We start from the raw sequence: 18794 nt of genomic DNA, 5'->3' as shown, positions 1-18794 counted from the left end.
TGTCTCCATAGTGACTCATCGTCTCTGTGGGTACGTTGCTAAATATAATTATGAAGATTAATTAAAAGGCCGGCTTTAAACTTTTGAACTCTTTTAAAATATTTACTTTCTTGAAGCAAGACGCTCTGTCCGTTGGTTGTGGAGGCAGACTGGTATCTAGACCACTGATGCTCCCTTATTTACCTTCTCAGTTCATTTGTTTATGAATCATGCACTCATTCAACATTATATCGTAAGGTTAAGAAAACTTTGTTCTGGTGCTTAACCAAGCACTACGCTATGGGACTTATGGGAGAGTGGAGGTATACCTCCACGTATTAACCTTAACAACAGATGTATGTGAGTGGTGTGTGTTACGCTGAAGCCGCGTTACCCTGATGTAACAGACTATTGTCAGAACGAGGTTGTACTTTTTAACCGTTACTGTTAGGATGATTAAATCGAGAAAAATAGGTTAGCTGGGGATTTTTTACGGTTCCAGGAACAAATGCGTACGAAGTGTTATTTGGGCAACAGGGAAGGCTGTTTGTAAACGGAAGGATGATATTAAAATGGAAGGGAAATTGTGCATGTGTGAATTGTATCGAACTGGTTCAGGACAGACTTTAGCGAAGGAATTTAATGATCACGGTGTCGAATTTTTAGGTCATCAGACGAACAATCCAGTATCAATGGAGAACTCTACGCCATAGAGCGAGTATAAGCTGGGTATCAGGTTCATGCATGATTCACTTATTTCACTACTCTTGTATTCTATTTAGCTGCCTAGTGAATGCCAGTCATAAAACTTGAGTCACACGTACGTGACCCGCACATATCGTCAGTTCCCATTGTTATAAATACCGTGTTATCGTTCTAAGCGAGTTTGCTATCATGTACTATATGCGCCCTGCATTTGGATTATGTGACTCAGTTTAGGAATGAAATAATTTTTCGTGTGCTGTATATGTTTACAGTCGTGTTCAACATATGGTCCACGGGCATGATTCGGCTGTGCTATAAGAAAATCTTACTAGAGTAGCGTCACGTTTAAAGTTCCCTGGACCCCTTCTGCGTGCGACGGAGCAATCCCCAGCTCGAGCGGAAAAGTGTACCGCTGTGACAGCTCATCATTGGAACTCTCGAAACGTGGAAGTGTGGATTCACAAGTTCGTAGCGGTTAGAGTAAATTCCAGTTTAGCTGGAAAAAGAATAGTTCGACTTTGATAAACACCTAAACACTTTGCTGTTACATCTTAGTTGTACTTAGAATGTAAGAATCTAGCATTGGGACAGATGTAACCACGACACAGTAAACGTGAATATTGTTTTCAAAATTATAAAATGTATGTCCTCACCAAAGTAATCCGACAAATATAATTTACTTAAGAATTATTCATGTTTTTATAGTGTTCAAAATCGACATTAGCCTAAACTCCATGTTACTAACCTTTTAAAGCCTAGCGGTAACTGTATGTACCACATGTTTTAACCATCAGTATCTCTGCATCTTGTACATATTGTAAAAATCGATTTCCTCATATATCATTAACTAATTGCTCTTTGTAATGATGAAATGTTGTGTTTTCTTTAGGCACTGACTGAATTAAATAATATTTAGACAACTTTCGGCTTCAAAAGGTTAATTATGCCAGTCATGTGTATTGTATGCTTTTGGACAATTCACAAAGTCAGAACTGACTTCAAGAAGCACCATTTTAATATTGTCCTTTCATTAGCATTTTGGACCACCAAATGGCCTTTATACATTGTGGTTCCAGTCGATGAGTGTAGACCATGGAGTTACTGTTAACTGCGCGTGTTATTGTATGCAGCCAAACATTTCGTTTGTGGGATGGGCATAAAAACTATTTCATATAAACAAACACTTCGCACCCGAAAGCAAATAAAGGAATTCCTTGTTAGAAGAAATGAAATAACTGTTATGCAAGATAGTGCAGGAATAGTTTTCTTTGATGTTTGACTGTCGTATCTCAAATACAAGTTATCTGGAGAGCAGCAGGTGAGGAAAGGCACGAACATTTTCCTCCCAAGATAAAAAAATACCAACAGTCCACTGATTTCAAAGCTACAGCGGCCAGTTTACATTCATCTAATTGTTTCAGAGCGCTGTAAATCGTATAATGAAGAATTTTTTAAGGAGGCAGCTTCCTTAGCCACATGCAATTCATCATTTGAGAGTTCGTTTCCAGCCTTGATGGAACTTGCATTTGCTTTCGTAACATTGTTTGGATCAACTTATGTTCGTGACGTGAACAATTTTCTTCGATGAACTTTGTAAAATCAACTGTACGTATTCACTGTGGCTTAGATACATGTACAGCTTAGGTGCAGCTTAAGGTAACTTATTACAAACCAAGAATATTTGTCGTCAGAATGTAGCAGTAAATTTTGCATAGCTGCTAATGTACCGTTAAATTTACTTATAAGGAAAAATATTTAAACGTTAACTTGAAATAAAAGCATAACATGATGTAATGAACTTCGAAATGTACCAGGTCAGTATTATCCTAAAATGTTACTTGATAGAAATTGTGTATGTACTGTCCTTTAAACACATTCTGCACAATTAATTGATTTATTGGAAAATAATTTTTTTATTAATATGACTTAATTTCTGCATACAGAGGCAGGCTACGTATATTAACTCCGATAATTGTAATTGCTGTTATTGATCCACAGCCATAAAAAAGGTTCGCTGTCAATGTGGTAGACCAGCCACTGAAATAACTTCAAATTTGTTCATTCCTCCAGGCCGGAGCTGCTTCAGACGGATATCCAGACATACAGAAGATTTCAAAATGCGCTTTATTAAGAACGACGGACATGACTCGAAGTGGCCCAAGAACTAATTTGATTTCGTTTGGATAATTTGTCGCACGGTTTCTATGATATGCTCTGCCATAGAATGACATTTAATTTTGTCGGTTCTACGACAATTTGTTGTTCAGATTTAGCTTCTTGAATAAGAAGTTCGTGTCACGTCATTGCCATCTGCTTCACCACAGGCATCTGTCGCCGTCGAGAGTATATTATTTTCTTTCAAAGTATGAGAGATGGTTATACCGAACTTGGATATTCTTGTCGTGGTCGGTTGCCAGTCTTTTATGATTTTTGTTAGCCTCAGGAGTCGTTATGTGGGTCGAGGAAAGTAACAGGTTTCCCGGAATGTGTACATCGGCAGGTGCCAATTCTCCTTCATCATGACGTAAGTGAGCATGTTGAAAGTGAAATTTCCTTATAGCAAACTACGCATGCCCATAGCAGTTAAATTGTTTTATATATCCCGTTACAGTTGCATTGAGAACATGCGCTGGTATTTTAAAATATGAAAGCCCCCACGTTTCTCAACTTGGGCGACGCGTTTTACAAAATTGTAGTTCTGAATATGCCTTTCAGTTGGTGTCTGTCTACAAGACAACACGATATGCAACAGCCCAGAAATCTGAACTAGCGCCGCCGTTAAAACCACAAATTTCGTATACACAGTTCTTGTTATCTACAGGTTGTTAAGTGAGTTAGATGTGTAAGTATGGAGACATAGGTAGATGGATGGTTAGATGCTGACTACAGGTAGACGGAGTCTATGGAGAACATACATTGATGATCATGTCTGTAGTCAGAGAAGGATTCTTTCGCTCGACTTGTGTTAAATCTCAGGTCTTCGCAAAAAATGTGGTAGATATGTTTCTTTGTACAGGGCGTTGTAATTGTTGATTTGACAGTTCCGTTTGATATGAAGGTTACGGAAATCTTCCAGCAGACACCATGTGTGTGCATCAGGGCGGTTGTGAAATACTTCAACGTAGCTATTATTACATTACTAAGACCCTGAGGACTTTCTGGTCAATAGCAGCTCTTGTGGGGGTACGACGAAGCGTAAAGAATTACACCGCAGATGTCCTGAGACTTTCAGGGTGTCAGGATGCGCCAGAGTTTCGACGTAGAAGCAGAAATTATGTTAATCTCACTCGTCAGTGTTATGGTTTTTATTCATAGCGTTAGCATGCGGCATTGCTAGAGTGGATGCGGTGTACATATTTGCATTAATTAAACTGGAACTTCCCTCACCAATCTGCAAATGACATACGGAGGGGGCTATTGTGTTAGTAGGGCGAGATGTGGACAGCTGATATGTCAGCCTCCGCTCCACTCGCTGCCATTCTGACATGTCTGTCTGTTATGTGGTCGTTTAAACGCCCGGAAGTGGTCAGAATGCTGCTGTGAGGTCACCCGGTTCCATGAAAGGCTGACAAGTAGGGCATGGTTAAGTAATAGATAAACGCATCGCTATTAACTAATCTAATTTATGCTTGAAACTGTAAGCCAAAAGCAAGATAAATGTGACATGTCTTCTTGAAGCTCCACGGTTTCTGCAAAGTGTGAGGTTCTGAAAGGTATAGTTTCCCGTTTATACACACCACAGTGGTGAAAATGGTCGTGGAGGTAAGGCTTCACGTATTCCGGTTCTCTGTTCGGGATGAAAATGAATGGGCATCACGCTCCGGCCGTTATAACCCTGAATGGGTAAGCGTGCAAACGTGAATGATTTTTGTTTCAGAATACAAGAGCAAAAGCGGAAGACACGCTATGTTTTCGCACGGTCTGCTGGGAAACGGTGGTGATATGACGTAATCCAGCACGTGACGTCACTCGCCGGCTTTTATTATTATAATTAGGTGACGTGACGCAATGAGTTCATCTGTTTTTTTAATCTGCTCTCATAATTGTACATGTGTGTGTGTTCATATGCACAGTCTGGTTCTCTGCGAGTGGATTTAGTTTTTGGGATTCTTACCGAGCCACGAATGTCATTTGATATCCGTAGTAGCCAACCAGAGCTCTAGCGTCCATATTATAAATCTTAATTGGAATCCAAAACGTTTAAAACATTTGAACTGTTATGTTACGTTGCCGCCAATAACAATGTTTGCTCCAGCGGTTTTTTTAAGATTGAATGCCGGGATTTTGATTTTATTCTTTTGAGATTTTCATATCGTACTGCATTGCTGTTTTATTTAATACTATACTTCTTTAAAGCCATCTTCTGATCGCCCAAAATATTACCTTGTTATCAGGAAACGAAGTGTTTAATGAAGTGAGAGACGAGGTTTTCGCGACAATGAGGATGAAGGTAGGTAGTGTAGTATAGACTTAATCGGCAATTGCCTGTGTTAAGGAGAACCATCATAATGGAATGTTTTTACTAGAAGGTGGTTTAACGTATTTTAGCCAGTTCTAGACAGTGTCGGTTTTCTTATGTACAAAAATTAATATGAATTAGACCTGACTGGAATTCACAACGCAGTGTGTGTTTGTCTGTACGGACTCTCGATTACTGTACTTGTTAAGTGCATAATCGACGTCGGAAGGTAATTCCAAACGAGTTTTGAAACGTTACTTTGTTATCTACAGGACTATTGTATTTAAATGGCCCAATTTCTTGACAAAGGCATTGACGTACTTCCGCCATTTATTTTAAATGCAATTCCTTTCATCCGTTGCCATTGTTGGGTTCTGAACGTGTGGTCTGTGGGTGCATAGGGCTCTCGAGGGATGCCAGGGAGATATGTTCACTCACGCTGTTTCACCACAAGACGTAAAATATGAAACGAGAGAGGGTGACCTTTCGAATAACGTGAAGGTTGTTGTTTGAAGCGTTCACGAGCTCTTTTAAGGCAGTGCAATTGATTCTTGCAATTGGAGAAGCTGACTTTATAAGTATGCGGGTAGAATGTCTTGGCGCATTGCGCATTTATGTTGGTGTACATATTGTATATATAACCTGGCCAAGCGATGTGTCATGTGATTAATATAATGAATACACATACTGCTTGCAATGCGGAATATCATTTCGGTTGGTTGCATGAATTTGACGATGGCAGCACTGTGCGCTGGAATATGCAGATACATCATGTGTTTTTTTTTTGTTCTAATGCGAAATCATGCCCCAGACATTTAGCTGAGTCTTGAAATTTGTCTACTCGGCACGAAGTTGATACATCGTCGTGAAATATTCACTAAAACCGTACTCGTTGAATGCTCTAGAAACTGTCGGAATATGAAATGATTACGCCACGTAGGGTTGTAGTTGACAGTGCAAGGAGTTTCACCTCCAGCGCCTTTGTGTGCCTTTATGCGCCTTCATGGCTTGCGAATTAGCGCAGAAAGAAGGTTTACCATTAACCAGTTTCCTGGAGGGGGGGGGGGAGATATTACTTCTGTCATCCGTCGAATCAGAATGAACGGATTTTGATTATATTTGGTTCAGCTCGTCCATGTTAAAGTTTCTGGCTAAATTGTAAATCGGGTACAGATTTTACAATAGATTTTTAATTTTAAGTTTAAAGCTTGCTGTGAAACGTGTATAGAGGCGACCACGAACCCTTAACTTCAGGAAGAATGTGCCTGGTACCTCCTCCCCCAAACACCAGGATAGCAGGGCGAGTCTCACCCGTTGTGGTTACAGTAATGAGAAAACGCATTCAGGGATTTTACCACTATACGTAACATTGCATCAGACATTAGAAATTCGTTTTGGGCTTTTTCAGTAAAGGGAAGCTTGTGAATGTGTAGTTGTACCTTTTCTTTGGTGGTGGAAAAGAACTAATTCCCCAGTTGCAGCTGTAGAGTCAGATAGCTAACCCAAGACGCTGTGAACCAAGGAGAGAAGCTAGATAAACTTGGAGCCGTATCTGACTACATGGCGCAGGACATTGCTTTGATATTTCCACCTTTGGTGCAGGAATAACTTGATTTATGGAATCCGAACCTTCTTAGCCTTCCTATTCAGAGCTACTTCTTTCAATCCAGTTCGAATATCAAGATCCTTTTTGATGTTATCCTCGCGTGTGAAGCTGGACAAATTCCTCCAGCTGGGCAGTATGGATGCAAATTCTGAAATTTGTAACCAGAGATCCAGTTACTGGTGGCTTGTAAAATCCCTATCATCAGTAGAGCAGCTGACCAAAAGTGTGCCTTTTTTACTGTCTGCAGAGATCACTTTTTGTTCAAAACTGCGACCTGGGCCGGCCGACTGACCGCTGTTGTCTCGGTACAGTTGGCACCGAGGTTGCAGGACGCGTGGAGCGGAACGCATACCCGTTAACAAGAAACTACAAGGTGCCCCCAATGTTCAGCATTCTGCATTAACTGAGTGCATCTTGTAATTTTAGGATTTTTAATGGGGAGACACCTGTGTGCTCAGTTCGGTCGTTTTATTTGCATCTGCCACTGGTTGACTTTTTTTTAACATTCGATGGTAAATTCCGGGGTTTCATAGTACATATTTTCCTCCTTCCTTCCCATATAACAAATTATTTTCTATGTCTTAGAGATTGGTTTTGATGACGGGAGGTGTGAGGAAGTGACTGTGGAAAGGCGTGAGCTTTGGATCTGTGCTGTGGGAGGGATGTGGAGTTAGCGGAACTGAACCTTCAGATCTGATTTTGTTAATTAGTAGGCCTGTAGAGATTAATAATTGGAATTACTACAATTATTCTGATCAGCAAAGTGCTGGATATTTGAAACACACTGTTTCTGCCAGCCGTGCGCGAGAGGAAACCATCGAGCCTCCCGGAAAACTGGTTTTTTACTGCAACGAACACAATCATCTAATATGCAGACCTACAATGATGACTTCTGTAATTAGTATCGATTGCAACAAGTAGACCGACGCGAGAAGACAATGACATTCAGCACGCGGATAAATAGCTCCTTCACGATTGAAGCTTGGTACTAATATGGTTAGTAGTGGTTGTTTGTGATTTTTAAGGACGCTCTGTCAACTGTTGAATGAGGTTAGGGTTGAACTGGAAAGGATGAAGCAGGAGGACGTCTGTTTTATGACAGCATGAAAGAGGTAAAAGAGTTGGTGATGTTGCGGATTCTTTAAAGTCGGGCTTGCAGTCATGATCTGTTAAGATGTGTTTTGTTCATAAATGGCTCTTTCTGAATGTAGAGACCAGGCATCAGTTCTTGTGATACCAACCTTTCTCCCTTTCTCTTCTTAGCAGCAGCTTTTCAAAATTGTTACTTTATTAATTCAGACCGTAGGATGGCTTTGGACAAGTGCTGTCTGACGTCATACTTGAGGTTATTATGTTTGTTATTGATCACAAAATGGGCAGACTGGCGTCTTTATGGCCATCGCGACGCCTAAGAACTTCACTTGACAGATGATAACTTAAACACTATCATATGAAACCAGCAACTCAGCTCGTTACGTCACTTGGACGAACAGATCGAACTGCTTAATGAGAGACTCATCTGGGGGCCAATTGCACGAGGCGTTCACTTTTCTGAAATGTCAGGCTGGACCGAAGCGCTTAGACCCGAAACAACAGTATCTTTTGCGAGGTCGTAAACGGCGTGTTTGGAACGGGACCGTGGAAGGAAGGCAAGCAGTTGAAGAATTCGGCTGTCCCTTCAGTGCGAAAATGTCTTTCGTGTGTTCTTTGCGCACACGCCCGGGTTTAGTATTCATCTTTCTATGTGCACACGCGTTATCTCTAGTCACTCAAATGTATTTTAATGACATTTCGTATTGAAGGCTTGGGGCCGAGAATTGCGGCCCGTGGCACGATTGCATTATATTAACGCACAAAACCTAAACTATAAAGAACCGACCTGCATGTACGCCATTTAGTTAACGTAACACACGAGTTTGTTAAATGCCCTCTGCATAACACTCTTGTATGCAGACGTAACCCATTTATCTTCGACCAGGGTCAGTCTTCTGAACTCCACTCCCATTTAGTGTAAAAAATAAAAACTCTTTATCTTTCCTACGAACGAGGTTTGCAGCAAGCGTTATGAGTGATGAACTACTTACGTCATGAAGTGTAAAATCGATACAGGGGGTAAGAGGAGGGGCGTAGACCAGTCACAAAGTGTGCTGAAAACTTGTAAGCCTTAAGCTGTTAAACGCTTTTGTATTTACGCAAGAAGAAAAATAAAGGATATTATTTTTGGGATTGATATTAGTAGGCCTTTATTTCCTGCTGTTTCATGTTTCCAGTTTTTAATTTTTTTTCCAAAGTGTGGGGGTGGGGCTGATTGTTGCAGTTGATTGACCTAGAAACCTCCCCCCCCCACCTTTGTCGCCACCGCCCATGATTGGAGGTCGTCAGTAAATTTCTTAGCGATTTTAATTTAAATCCAATATGAAAGAAAAATATACTTGAATATAGCCGCGAATCTCGGCTGGGAAAGCGCCTAACAGTTGATAATTAGTTTTATTTCACGTCATTACTAGTTTGTCATTCATTGTTAACTAGTCATTTGCTGCTGTATAACAGAGGTAGATTAAGGCCAATAGTAACCAACAGTGTGTGAATGAATGAATGAATAAATTAGCTAATGAATCAGACATTCATGTAATCAATGTGTATTTACAGATCAGCTGTTCTTACACAATTTGTCCCGAAGTCCTAAATATGATGAGGGAGTTGCATCCTTTTTGCACTAAACCGCTGAAACTCCATTTATAATGCGCAGAAACGCATGGTTCACTGCACTGCAGACTGCTTCCTCAGCCTTTTCGTTTGTGATCTATTGTTCCGGACTAGGTTGGCTGAGCGGGTAGGACGTGACAAATGTAGGTCTCTGTAGGCCGGAAAATGCTATCACCATTAAGGAAAAAAATGATCTGGGAAGATTACTTGGTAAAATTTCAGGTTCTCACGGCGGCGAGTATGAAGAAAGCTGCGGGACAACCCAGAAAACAGTCATCTTCGGATTACCTGGTTAATTGGCGTATCTGTGGTTTTGCTTGTGGTCGTAACAGTTCGTTCAACGTGTCTTAGTTGTTTGATGGACTGAATAAGTCTTGCATACTGTGTTTCTTACTGATCGTCCGTGTAAGTACACATGTTTGTAAACAAATTAAGATAGAGAACACGTTTCATTCGCAGATGTTTAGAACGTTTGTTAATTAACTCGCCAGAGATGTTAACTAGCTTGGCATTTTGTTAATAAGCAATCTGAATTTGTTTGTCACGACTAGGTGAATGTCTGTGATTTATTTAACGACGCTGTTAGTAGCTGAGACTATGTGGCGCCGAATGAAAGATTAATTAATTGGACAGAAAGAAAGCGTTCGTGGCCTATTTTAGTGTAATATCCCGGGAATTTTCCTGGAAGAACAGAAGATAATTAGAAAGACCCGGGTCAAAATAGCTTGTCTCAGGGCCGAGATTTGAACCCGGAAATTTCCAAATAAGAGACAGGAGTTCTTGTTTTTACCTCACCCATTCCGTTTATAGAAGGCAATGGGAATGAACTTGAAAGGAAGTGGCAGTGGCCTATTTTAAGAGCCTCAGAATGGCTGGTGACAAACTGACTATGAGATTCGAACAGAGTACTTGTTGAATTCTGAGTTTATCTTTCCTACTGGGGGTCTCGAGTTCGATTCCCGGCGGTGCCCGAATTTATAACTTGTGTTGGGCAATGCCGTGGTCTACGCAACACGGAGTTTTCCTCCGGGGGCTTCCCCGGTTTCTCCGTGGCATTCACACACAGAAGAAGGCAATGGCAAACCACTTCTGGATTATCTGCCAAGAACGTATATGAACAGGTCCCAGTCCGAGAAAAGGATGGAAGGATCCTGTTCATATGGACCTGTCGTCGGACAAAACACTAAATAAATAATAACTGTTAATGGCTTATAAACCACTTTTACACTCACACGATATCTTTGTAAAGTAGAACGGACTCGAAGATGGCTGTCTTCTGGGTTGTAGCGCCGTGTAATCCGGTAGCCTTGATGATGGAGGTTACCAAAAATATGACTCATAATGCATGTACATATAATGGCCACAAATTTTGGCATTTTATCTATTCATCATTTATTCACGTAACTCATTTCTAATTGTGTCTTAGGCCTTGATGTTCAGTAATACTAGTAGTCCATTTTGCGCAAACTGGACAAATGTTTCAGTTGCATGTTAACAAACTCGCAGTGAAAATTTTGTGAAAAATACTTTTACAGGTTGAAGTAATTATATGCATCAGAGGCGCTACACTTTTAGGTTACAGACAGAAAAAAGCGAGGAATCAAGTTACAATGAGGAGGAGCAGAATCTCTTACTGTGTTGTCTGTTTTGGAGGCGTGACCGTTGCTAGGTGACAGTCAGTAGAGATTTTTTGATTACATACGTAAAATACATGTAACACTGAGCATTGCTCTATGCCGCAAGATCATCGCGGGATGTCTAGTTTTAGAAAGTAAACCGAGGAGGTCATTGCTGCCAGATATTTTGAGGCCAAGGATATTCGACGTTTTTCGACATGTGGGAGAAACATTTCAAGTGCTCTTGGCGGGTGATCTAATACTGGATCTCACAGCTTAAACTCTGGATTCCCTCTGCAAGCGACAATCGCAACGTTTCTGCGACTCTGAAATTTTTCTTGTCCTCCGTTGGGCTTTGAGTAGAGCTACCAGATTTTAAAAATGAAATTTGTAGCTGCACAAGGAGGCGGTACAGCCGCAACACCACTTTATTTTTCAGAAAGTAGGCGTACTCACATTTATATTTTTGTTGTTGCAATGGAATGAGACTGTCTGTCTGGAATTGGGCCTCAAATGGACCTCTGATGATTATAGAGTGAATGTAGAACAGTGGTGGAATGATATTCGTCGACTAACAGCACTGTAATTTTAGAGTGATTACGTCTCAGAAGATAAAAGTCACAGAACAAAAATCTTATAAAGTGGACACCATAAAACAAGCAATTTTTGAGGATGGAATATGAAGGGTAAAAGCGGAGTGGCTATTATTCTATATACAACTTGACGGTGTATTAATTACTCGAGTTACGAAGAGTCGAGAGAGATAATGGCCTATATATGAATAGGGGAGATATGGAAAGGAGTGGTCCATGGCTGTTTTCATGTACTGTCCGTCATTTGCCAGGAATTACTAAGGAAAGCCCCGACATATCTTTGAATAAGTCAGATGCCGATTTTATTGATGACAGGAAATTAATAAGCCAAACGTAAATCTATATGATGTCGTAATTGAAGTGCCTTAAAACCAATCAGTACATCCCCCCCCCCCCCCCTGAAAAGTAACTATGTATCTGCAAGGCTAATGACTTTATTTATAGTCGGCTCTGAATTTGTGCTGAGTTTAGTGAATAGACGTATATACGTTCTGCGAACGTGACAAGGGCCTTGTGGGCAATTTCCATCTGCGGCTGAAGGTACGTAGGCCACCTCCCTTATTCTGTTAACCAGGAGCGAAAGACATTGATTGAAGGTATAAAACACCGAGGTGTTTGGCTTTCGAGTTATGGGCTGTATCCATACGCCGGGTCCGTATTTGAACCCTGTGGCTGCTATTATCGGATTCGTTTGTTTGTTTATTTTCTCCTGCTTGAGGTTGTTATTGAATTCATTTAACTTTCCAAGCTGAAATTCTTTATAAATATTATTTAAAGATTTAGTTCCACCGCAAAGAAAACAAGTCTGCTTTGCAAAGATCAGTTGGTTAATGGCTTTAAGATAAATAATCGCTATTTATTCTGAGAATCATAAGGAACCCCAAAATATATCGTGGGTAAATTCAGAAATGTTGAATAGGTGATTTACCGCTGTGCTTGAAAGAAAGTTATGTGTTTATTAAACTGTGATTATATTCCGTGTGGCTCGACTTTGGATTTTTTATTTATTTGAAATTATTATTTAATTAACACGCGGCTATTTGTAACTAGGATTCAGTCGGATGGACAGACAGGCAGACTGACTGACTGACTGACTTATTGAATGTTCTTGAAAATAGCGTGTTTCTGTTTCCATGACAGCTGCAGTTAACGAATTGTTAGTCTACATTTGCAGAAATTACAGTTGGTATTCATGCATAGGGATAAGCATTTTAGTCGTAGTTTTGATTGTTCGAAGCTCGCGTGATGACGATTGGAGTTAATGGACAATTGACATACTTTCCTCTCGCTTTGGTGGCGTTTGAAAGTGAAAACTGGATGTTAATTGGATTTACTTGCATCCAACGGCGTTCTTATTTTATATTTCCGGGAGTAGAGGAATTCCCTGCGGGACATGTTATAAACAAGTTTCAGAATTTATTTAGGTTCGTTCGTTATTAATAACTTTCTACTTCACTTTAATTATGGATTACGTTATATAGTATTGGTCGCTTAGGAACATTATATTCCAGGAATTGCAGAATTTTCGTATATAGGCATGATAAGCCAATGTTAATACTGTTAAAACCGATTTATATAAGTATTATTTGAAGTGAGCTTGCTGAGTTTTGTATGTCAAAAGGAGTTTTAGTATAGGCCCAATGTTTTATTTTAATAGGCCCAGTGTGTCAAACGCTGTAATACATTTTTAGACTTAGTGGCACGTGTTGGTCTTCTAGGTTGTAAGATCGTGTGGATTTGTAGGTAGATACCGACTTTTCGGAATGAGAACCTCATCTCATGTAGAAACAATTTTTCACTAAAGTGGGGGCCCAAACAGGTGAAAAATCCTGCAAGCCCCCGTGTTGTAATAAGGAAGCGTTCATTTCGACGTGACTTAAAATACATGTGGGCTTACGTTTATAGTAAATCGATGTTTTGAATTTGAAAAAATAACTCTGACTGAAACATTTCATTTTATGTCTTAATGGATCATAGAAGATCTGAATATAGTAAATTATTTGGAATTATGGAACAGTTTTGAAAAGTCACTCTACTTAGGAAAACTTTATGCAACATAACTTATATTAATTTATTGTTTACGTATTTAACTACATTTCTTTAGATGCAGATATTACATAGTTTTGAGGTGGGAATTTGGAAGGAAGGATTTGTTGTTTCATGCTTGAAATATTGTTGCATCATTTGTCTTGATCCTGGCCACGATTAAGACCATGCCCAAGTCAGCCATTCTCGTAGATGAGTTTCGAATCGGGTACCACCGAGTACAATTCCAGCGAGTTACCGCTACTTAAACCTGCTTGTTGGAAGATTCCGCATGTGGAAAGGCCTGCCTTGAAACATGTTATGCAATTTGTTTCCAAGTTCAGGAATGCAGATGTTGAGTTTTAAGTGTCAAAGGTTGGAAGACTGCTTTCGTGGTAATTACGTAAAGGATATCATTTGCTTTTCAAGGTTTCCCCCCCCCCCCCATACAGAACGCAAGTGAATGAAAATCCCTTCAGAGTTATCGTATAGGATATTGTACTGTCAGAATTTATTTTCTGTTTTGCGTTTTTACGCTGCTAACAAACATGACCTTGTTTATATATGTGAAGATGCAAAATAAACACGGATTTATGGATAAATATGCGCAGATATCAGGATTTTAAATAAAGCAAACACAAATATTAGAATGCAAAATAATCTCGGAAATTTGTTGGACTCCTAGGTATAAAAGCAGTTCTTATTCACCAGGTTTTCGGATATGGGTAGGTCAGCCAGTTTTACCCGTGACCCTCGTGAGCACGCACATTACGCAGTTATAAATCCTAAACCCACAGCGGCAGACACACCAGCAGATACACCAAAAAGTCAAACTCATTTGATTTTATCGTTTCAGTTTTAAAGCACGCATTTTTTTAACGGCCAGGTTTGGTCTATACACGAACAGTCTTAACTGTGTCCGTAAACATGTTGAAGAGGAGCTTAAGGTATGGGGGTCGCTAAGTGTGTGTGCCAATAAGTGGCAGTTCTGGACGTAGCCACTGACGTAATGACAATGTGGGCCGTGTGTGGTACGTGTTAAGTCGGGTAGTGATGTAATTCGGTTGACCTCAGTGTAAGATTGATAAATACACTTGGCTGACTTGCATTACCGGCATGTCCTTACCACAATTCTTCACTTTGTGATTATTTCAGCTTCTGATATTTCTTCCTGTAAAAAGAGAACATGAAATCGAGGAATGCTTGATGTTGTAAACATTAACATCAAAGTTCACGTCTTGTTCGTTTTGGTAGGATAATTTTCAGGGACCGAAAGAAATGCTTCATATATTTCAGCCGCCTTCAGTTGTTTGTCTGTTATTGCCATGAAGTGAAAAGACAAATATGAATATTTATCCGTCGCCATGTTGTTATTTTCCGTTTCGAACACAGTGTTGCATATCAGTAAGATATCCTGTGTCATGGACGTATTCATGTCTCTACGTTCGAATCGTAGGTCCTAACGTTTTTACTTTCAATTTCCGGAAAAGTTCGCGACTTCATTGTCTGTGTGGTTTTTGTTGAGGTTTACAAGTCTGCCTTCGGAATGACCCCAAATTGAGAATAGATGCTTCCGAATTTACACAGCACACACGTATCCCTCAAATTATGTTTTATGAAGTGGGTACATACGAGCATGAATATTAACAGCGGGTCTGAGTTAAAACAGATTTTAGATTAAAGCAAATAATAATAAATCATTAGAAAGACGCTGATGTAAAATATATAATAATGCCTCAGACGAAATCTGTATTAAAAGCAAAATTTATTTCAAAAATAGCTGCTGCAATATGTACCTCAGGGGCAAGGTTTGTCTGAGGTACGTAGAAGTAAACACCCTGCCAAATGGGGAAATAATAATAATAATAATTCAATTCATTTAATAATAATAATTTTAAACAGTCATCAGAAGACGAGAACAGAGCAGATTTTGGATCCGCTGTGTGTATTATTTTCTTCAGACAGTGACCAATGCCCAACATAATATTGGTGAAGGGCCAAATGAATCAGCCAACACCACAAAACTTAAAGAACCATTGTCTGATGATGTAGTTACGACACGTGAAATTTGTATGGAAGCTTGTTACGAACATACTAATAATACGAGCAGTTCAAACCGCTAAAATCTGATCCTTCGGAACTTTAAAATGTATCACGTTGACGCCCGTCTTTAATGTCTGTGTTCAAAACATATTAATCTGCAAACAGATAAATGCAAAATCTACATCTGCGCCTAAATACCAGGCGATGGTGGTCTGTGGAGAGAGTGGAGGATTCTAATCTCGGCGAAGCATTCCAGTTGTTCCCAGGGAAGAATCCCACCTCCATCTCGCCCACTGCGGTGACCACATCGCCTCTGGGATCTACCCAGTTTCATGTCCTACGTGTCTATTCATTTACTGTGAAGTGTTGATCCTGGTTTGATTCTGGAGGCTACACTTGATATCATGTTCCTAACTTGGCAGCTGACGTCTGCAGAATCACGTGCTCACCTTAAAAAGAACAAGTAAATTATGACTGCTAGTAGTCTCCTGTCTCTGAAGATTTTCTTGGTGGGTTAGTTGGATCTTTAGCAGCGCTCCATCAAATACAATTCTTTATGAATGCGAATTGGAACAACAGTAAAATATACAACATTATATAATGAGGAGCTTTGTAGAACACTTGAGACCTAGGCGTAAGGACGGTGGGAAGATGATATTCAAATGGAACTGATGTGATGTAAAAATGTAAACTTAATTGAAGTGGCTTGGGGTAAGTTTCCATTGTCTGTTTTTAACGTCTTTTCTTTCCATAATTACATTTTTGACCGTTAGAACGTTAAAGGCGTGATTTATTTATGTTTTTGTTTTCAGGCAGAACGTTTATTTTAATCAAAGGCACTACTTTCGGTATTGTATCGTAATATTTTATAATATTGTTTTCAATTTGTTGTCTAGTGATTAATACTGTTTGCATTCTGGAAATGTTGCGTTATGATCTCGGCCTTCGTAAACTAACAAGGCTTTGTTAGTTTGCTTCAATCTGTCAGGTGAGTTATGGGATGTCTTTGAAAACGTGGAAACTCGACAGACTGAATAGTCTATTTTGTAAGCAGTGAAGATGTAGGCCGACTCTGCACCTGTAAATCTTGGCAGGATATTGACATTTTATTGAGTACTGTACTGCTTGTCTTTATTTCAGTTTTCGTTATGAAGTCTCTCGGGAATACTGCGAGGTTACTCCAGTTCATCCCTAAAGAATATTTATTATTGCATTCGAACTGTTGGCGTATGACTTATTAGTCACCGTGTAGTTTCGTTGCAATTCATTGCCTTATATGTGGTGACTTCATCGGCGTGTTGCCTGACATAGGAAGCTGCCCACTCACGCTGCAAATATGCGTTGCATCAGGTGTTGTCCCTTTACAACGCCATTTAAAAATAACAATGTCCTGACATTTTTTACAGACAGACTTTTCCTTTCTTTTGTTTCGTCGTTTGTTTCTTTATTTTGTCCCTGTCTCTCTCTTTATTTTCATTTGATTCAAACTCCCATTTCATTCATTACACATTATGTTTTCGCCTCTGAGATCGGAAGGGGACATTTAATACGTCCGATGCGGAAAAGGGTTTAAATAACAACATAATACAGACTTTATCTGTAAAATGCAAGACGCTTTCTCCCGGGCATGCCAACTTTTGGGAAATTGTTTAAATACCATTTAGATCAGTGGTCCCCAACCTTTTTGTGCCTACGGGCACATTTGAGAGTTTATGAGATCGTGGCAGGCACCAACCAATTAACAAAGCCAAATTTTCTCTTCTCTGGACAAATAAGATATGGACACCAAATAATACACAAAACAACACGACGTTTAATGATGCAATCAAAAATACGTACTTTTATAAGTACAATTATTATTACTCAAGTGGGAGGTTAGTTTGATGTTTGGCGCTGCATTTCATCGGCCAGTTTTTCAAATTTGGGAGTGTAGGATGATGTTTCTGCTCGCAAGCAATCGTCAAGATGGGCGTCAGTAAGTCGAGATCTGTGCTTTGATTTTATGATGTTCATGGTTGAACAGCCTTCATTATTCAGTATAACCCCTTTCTGTATCAACCCGAGCACCCAAAAAAAAAAAGCCTTGGCGCCCGCGGGCACCACGTTGGAGGCCACTGATTTAGATGCTTGGGATGAAGTTCCTCACTGCAGGTGTTTCATGGAGGAATAACATTTTAACGCTTAAAGGGGACATGCGAATACAAGCTTCCGTGTTGGGTACTGCTAAGCTACTAGTTTCGAGCTGACCATCAGGGCTGAACCATTCTTGATGGGCGTGTTGCGATTTACTCATCCTTCCCTCTATGTACCTAACGGTGATCCTCCACGCCCCTGTACCCCATTATGGCTTGACGCTAAGCACGTGTATAGACATGTTTATATATTGAAGAATTTCCGTTCATGGTTCGTGACGAGGAAAGCACTTGGAGGTGACTTTGGATATTTACTATTTTTAACTTCACTTCTTGTGAGGAAACCATTTTTCTGTTGACTCAGTAATTCAAAGCGCTGATAGTCTAACTCGATCGTCGTCGACAAACAGCTGGAGGCCAACTCGAGAGGGAAACTTGGACTCTCCACATTTCCTGTGTCTTGCACCCGTCTGCTACGAGGAGTGTCAAGGGTTTTTTTTATCAGTCTCTCCAGACAAGGGCTTAGAAGTTCATCAGACCGAAAGTTTTGTGAGTTCCAATGGCAGTTGCAAAAACCATTTCGAATTCTGCGTTGGTTATTATGGGATTGAACAAAATGTCGACGTAAGGTCTCATGTCATAACTACGCAAGATTGAAAAGAATTTGCACTTCACAGATTTATAGAGGCATTTGTATTAATTAATGAGATTTTAGCTCGGAGGAGGTTAATTCTTTTAAGAGCATAGAGAGAAACAAACGCGGAAGGATGAAAAGATACGTAGTTCAGAAACGTTTTACACGATTCTTTTACTTTCTGGCAGTTCCCCCGTTTTGAGTTTCTCTGGTATGTGGCCTTGCGCTATCTGCGACTTTTAAAAGCAATTGGATTGTTACGCAATATCGCGTGGAAGGCCAGGGTCGAAAGCCAT

The 18794-nt window shown here is 40.0% G+C and overlaps 1 protein-coding gene across 15 annotated transcripts in view; it reads left to right on the top strand.

Moving 5' to 3' along the window:
* The window catches only part of LOC110838043 (uncharacterized), a 102143-nt gene that overhangs the window by 19436 nt on the left and 63913 nt on the right, over positions 1-18794 (top strand). The window contains exon 1 of one of the 15 annotated variants that reach the window (XM_022080830.2): positions 5108-5134. The exons of the other annotated variants lie outside the window; for them this stretch is intronic. Within the exon in view, the coding sequence (XP_021936522.2) occupies positions 5123-5134 (12 nt within the window). The 5' untranslated portion in view covers positions 5108-5122. Of the gene's footprint in view, positions 1-5107; positions 5135-18794 lie in introns of those variants that run through there. 15 annotated transcript variants of the gene reach the window in all.

The sequence above is a fragment of the Zootermopsis nevadensis genome, unplaced genomic scaffold (genome assembly GCF_977971745.1).
Source record: "Zootermopsis nevadensis isolate Lab colony 2312 unplaced genomic scaffold, Znev_1.0 Znev_ptg000030l, whole genome shotgun sequence".
NCBI lineage: Eukaryota > Metazoa > Arthropoda > Insecta > Blattodea > Termopsidae > Zootermopsis > Zootermopsis nevadensis.
Note: the sequence above shows the minus strand (reverse complement) of the source record. Positions and strands in the feature narration are given on the sequence as shown.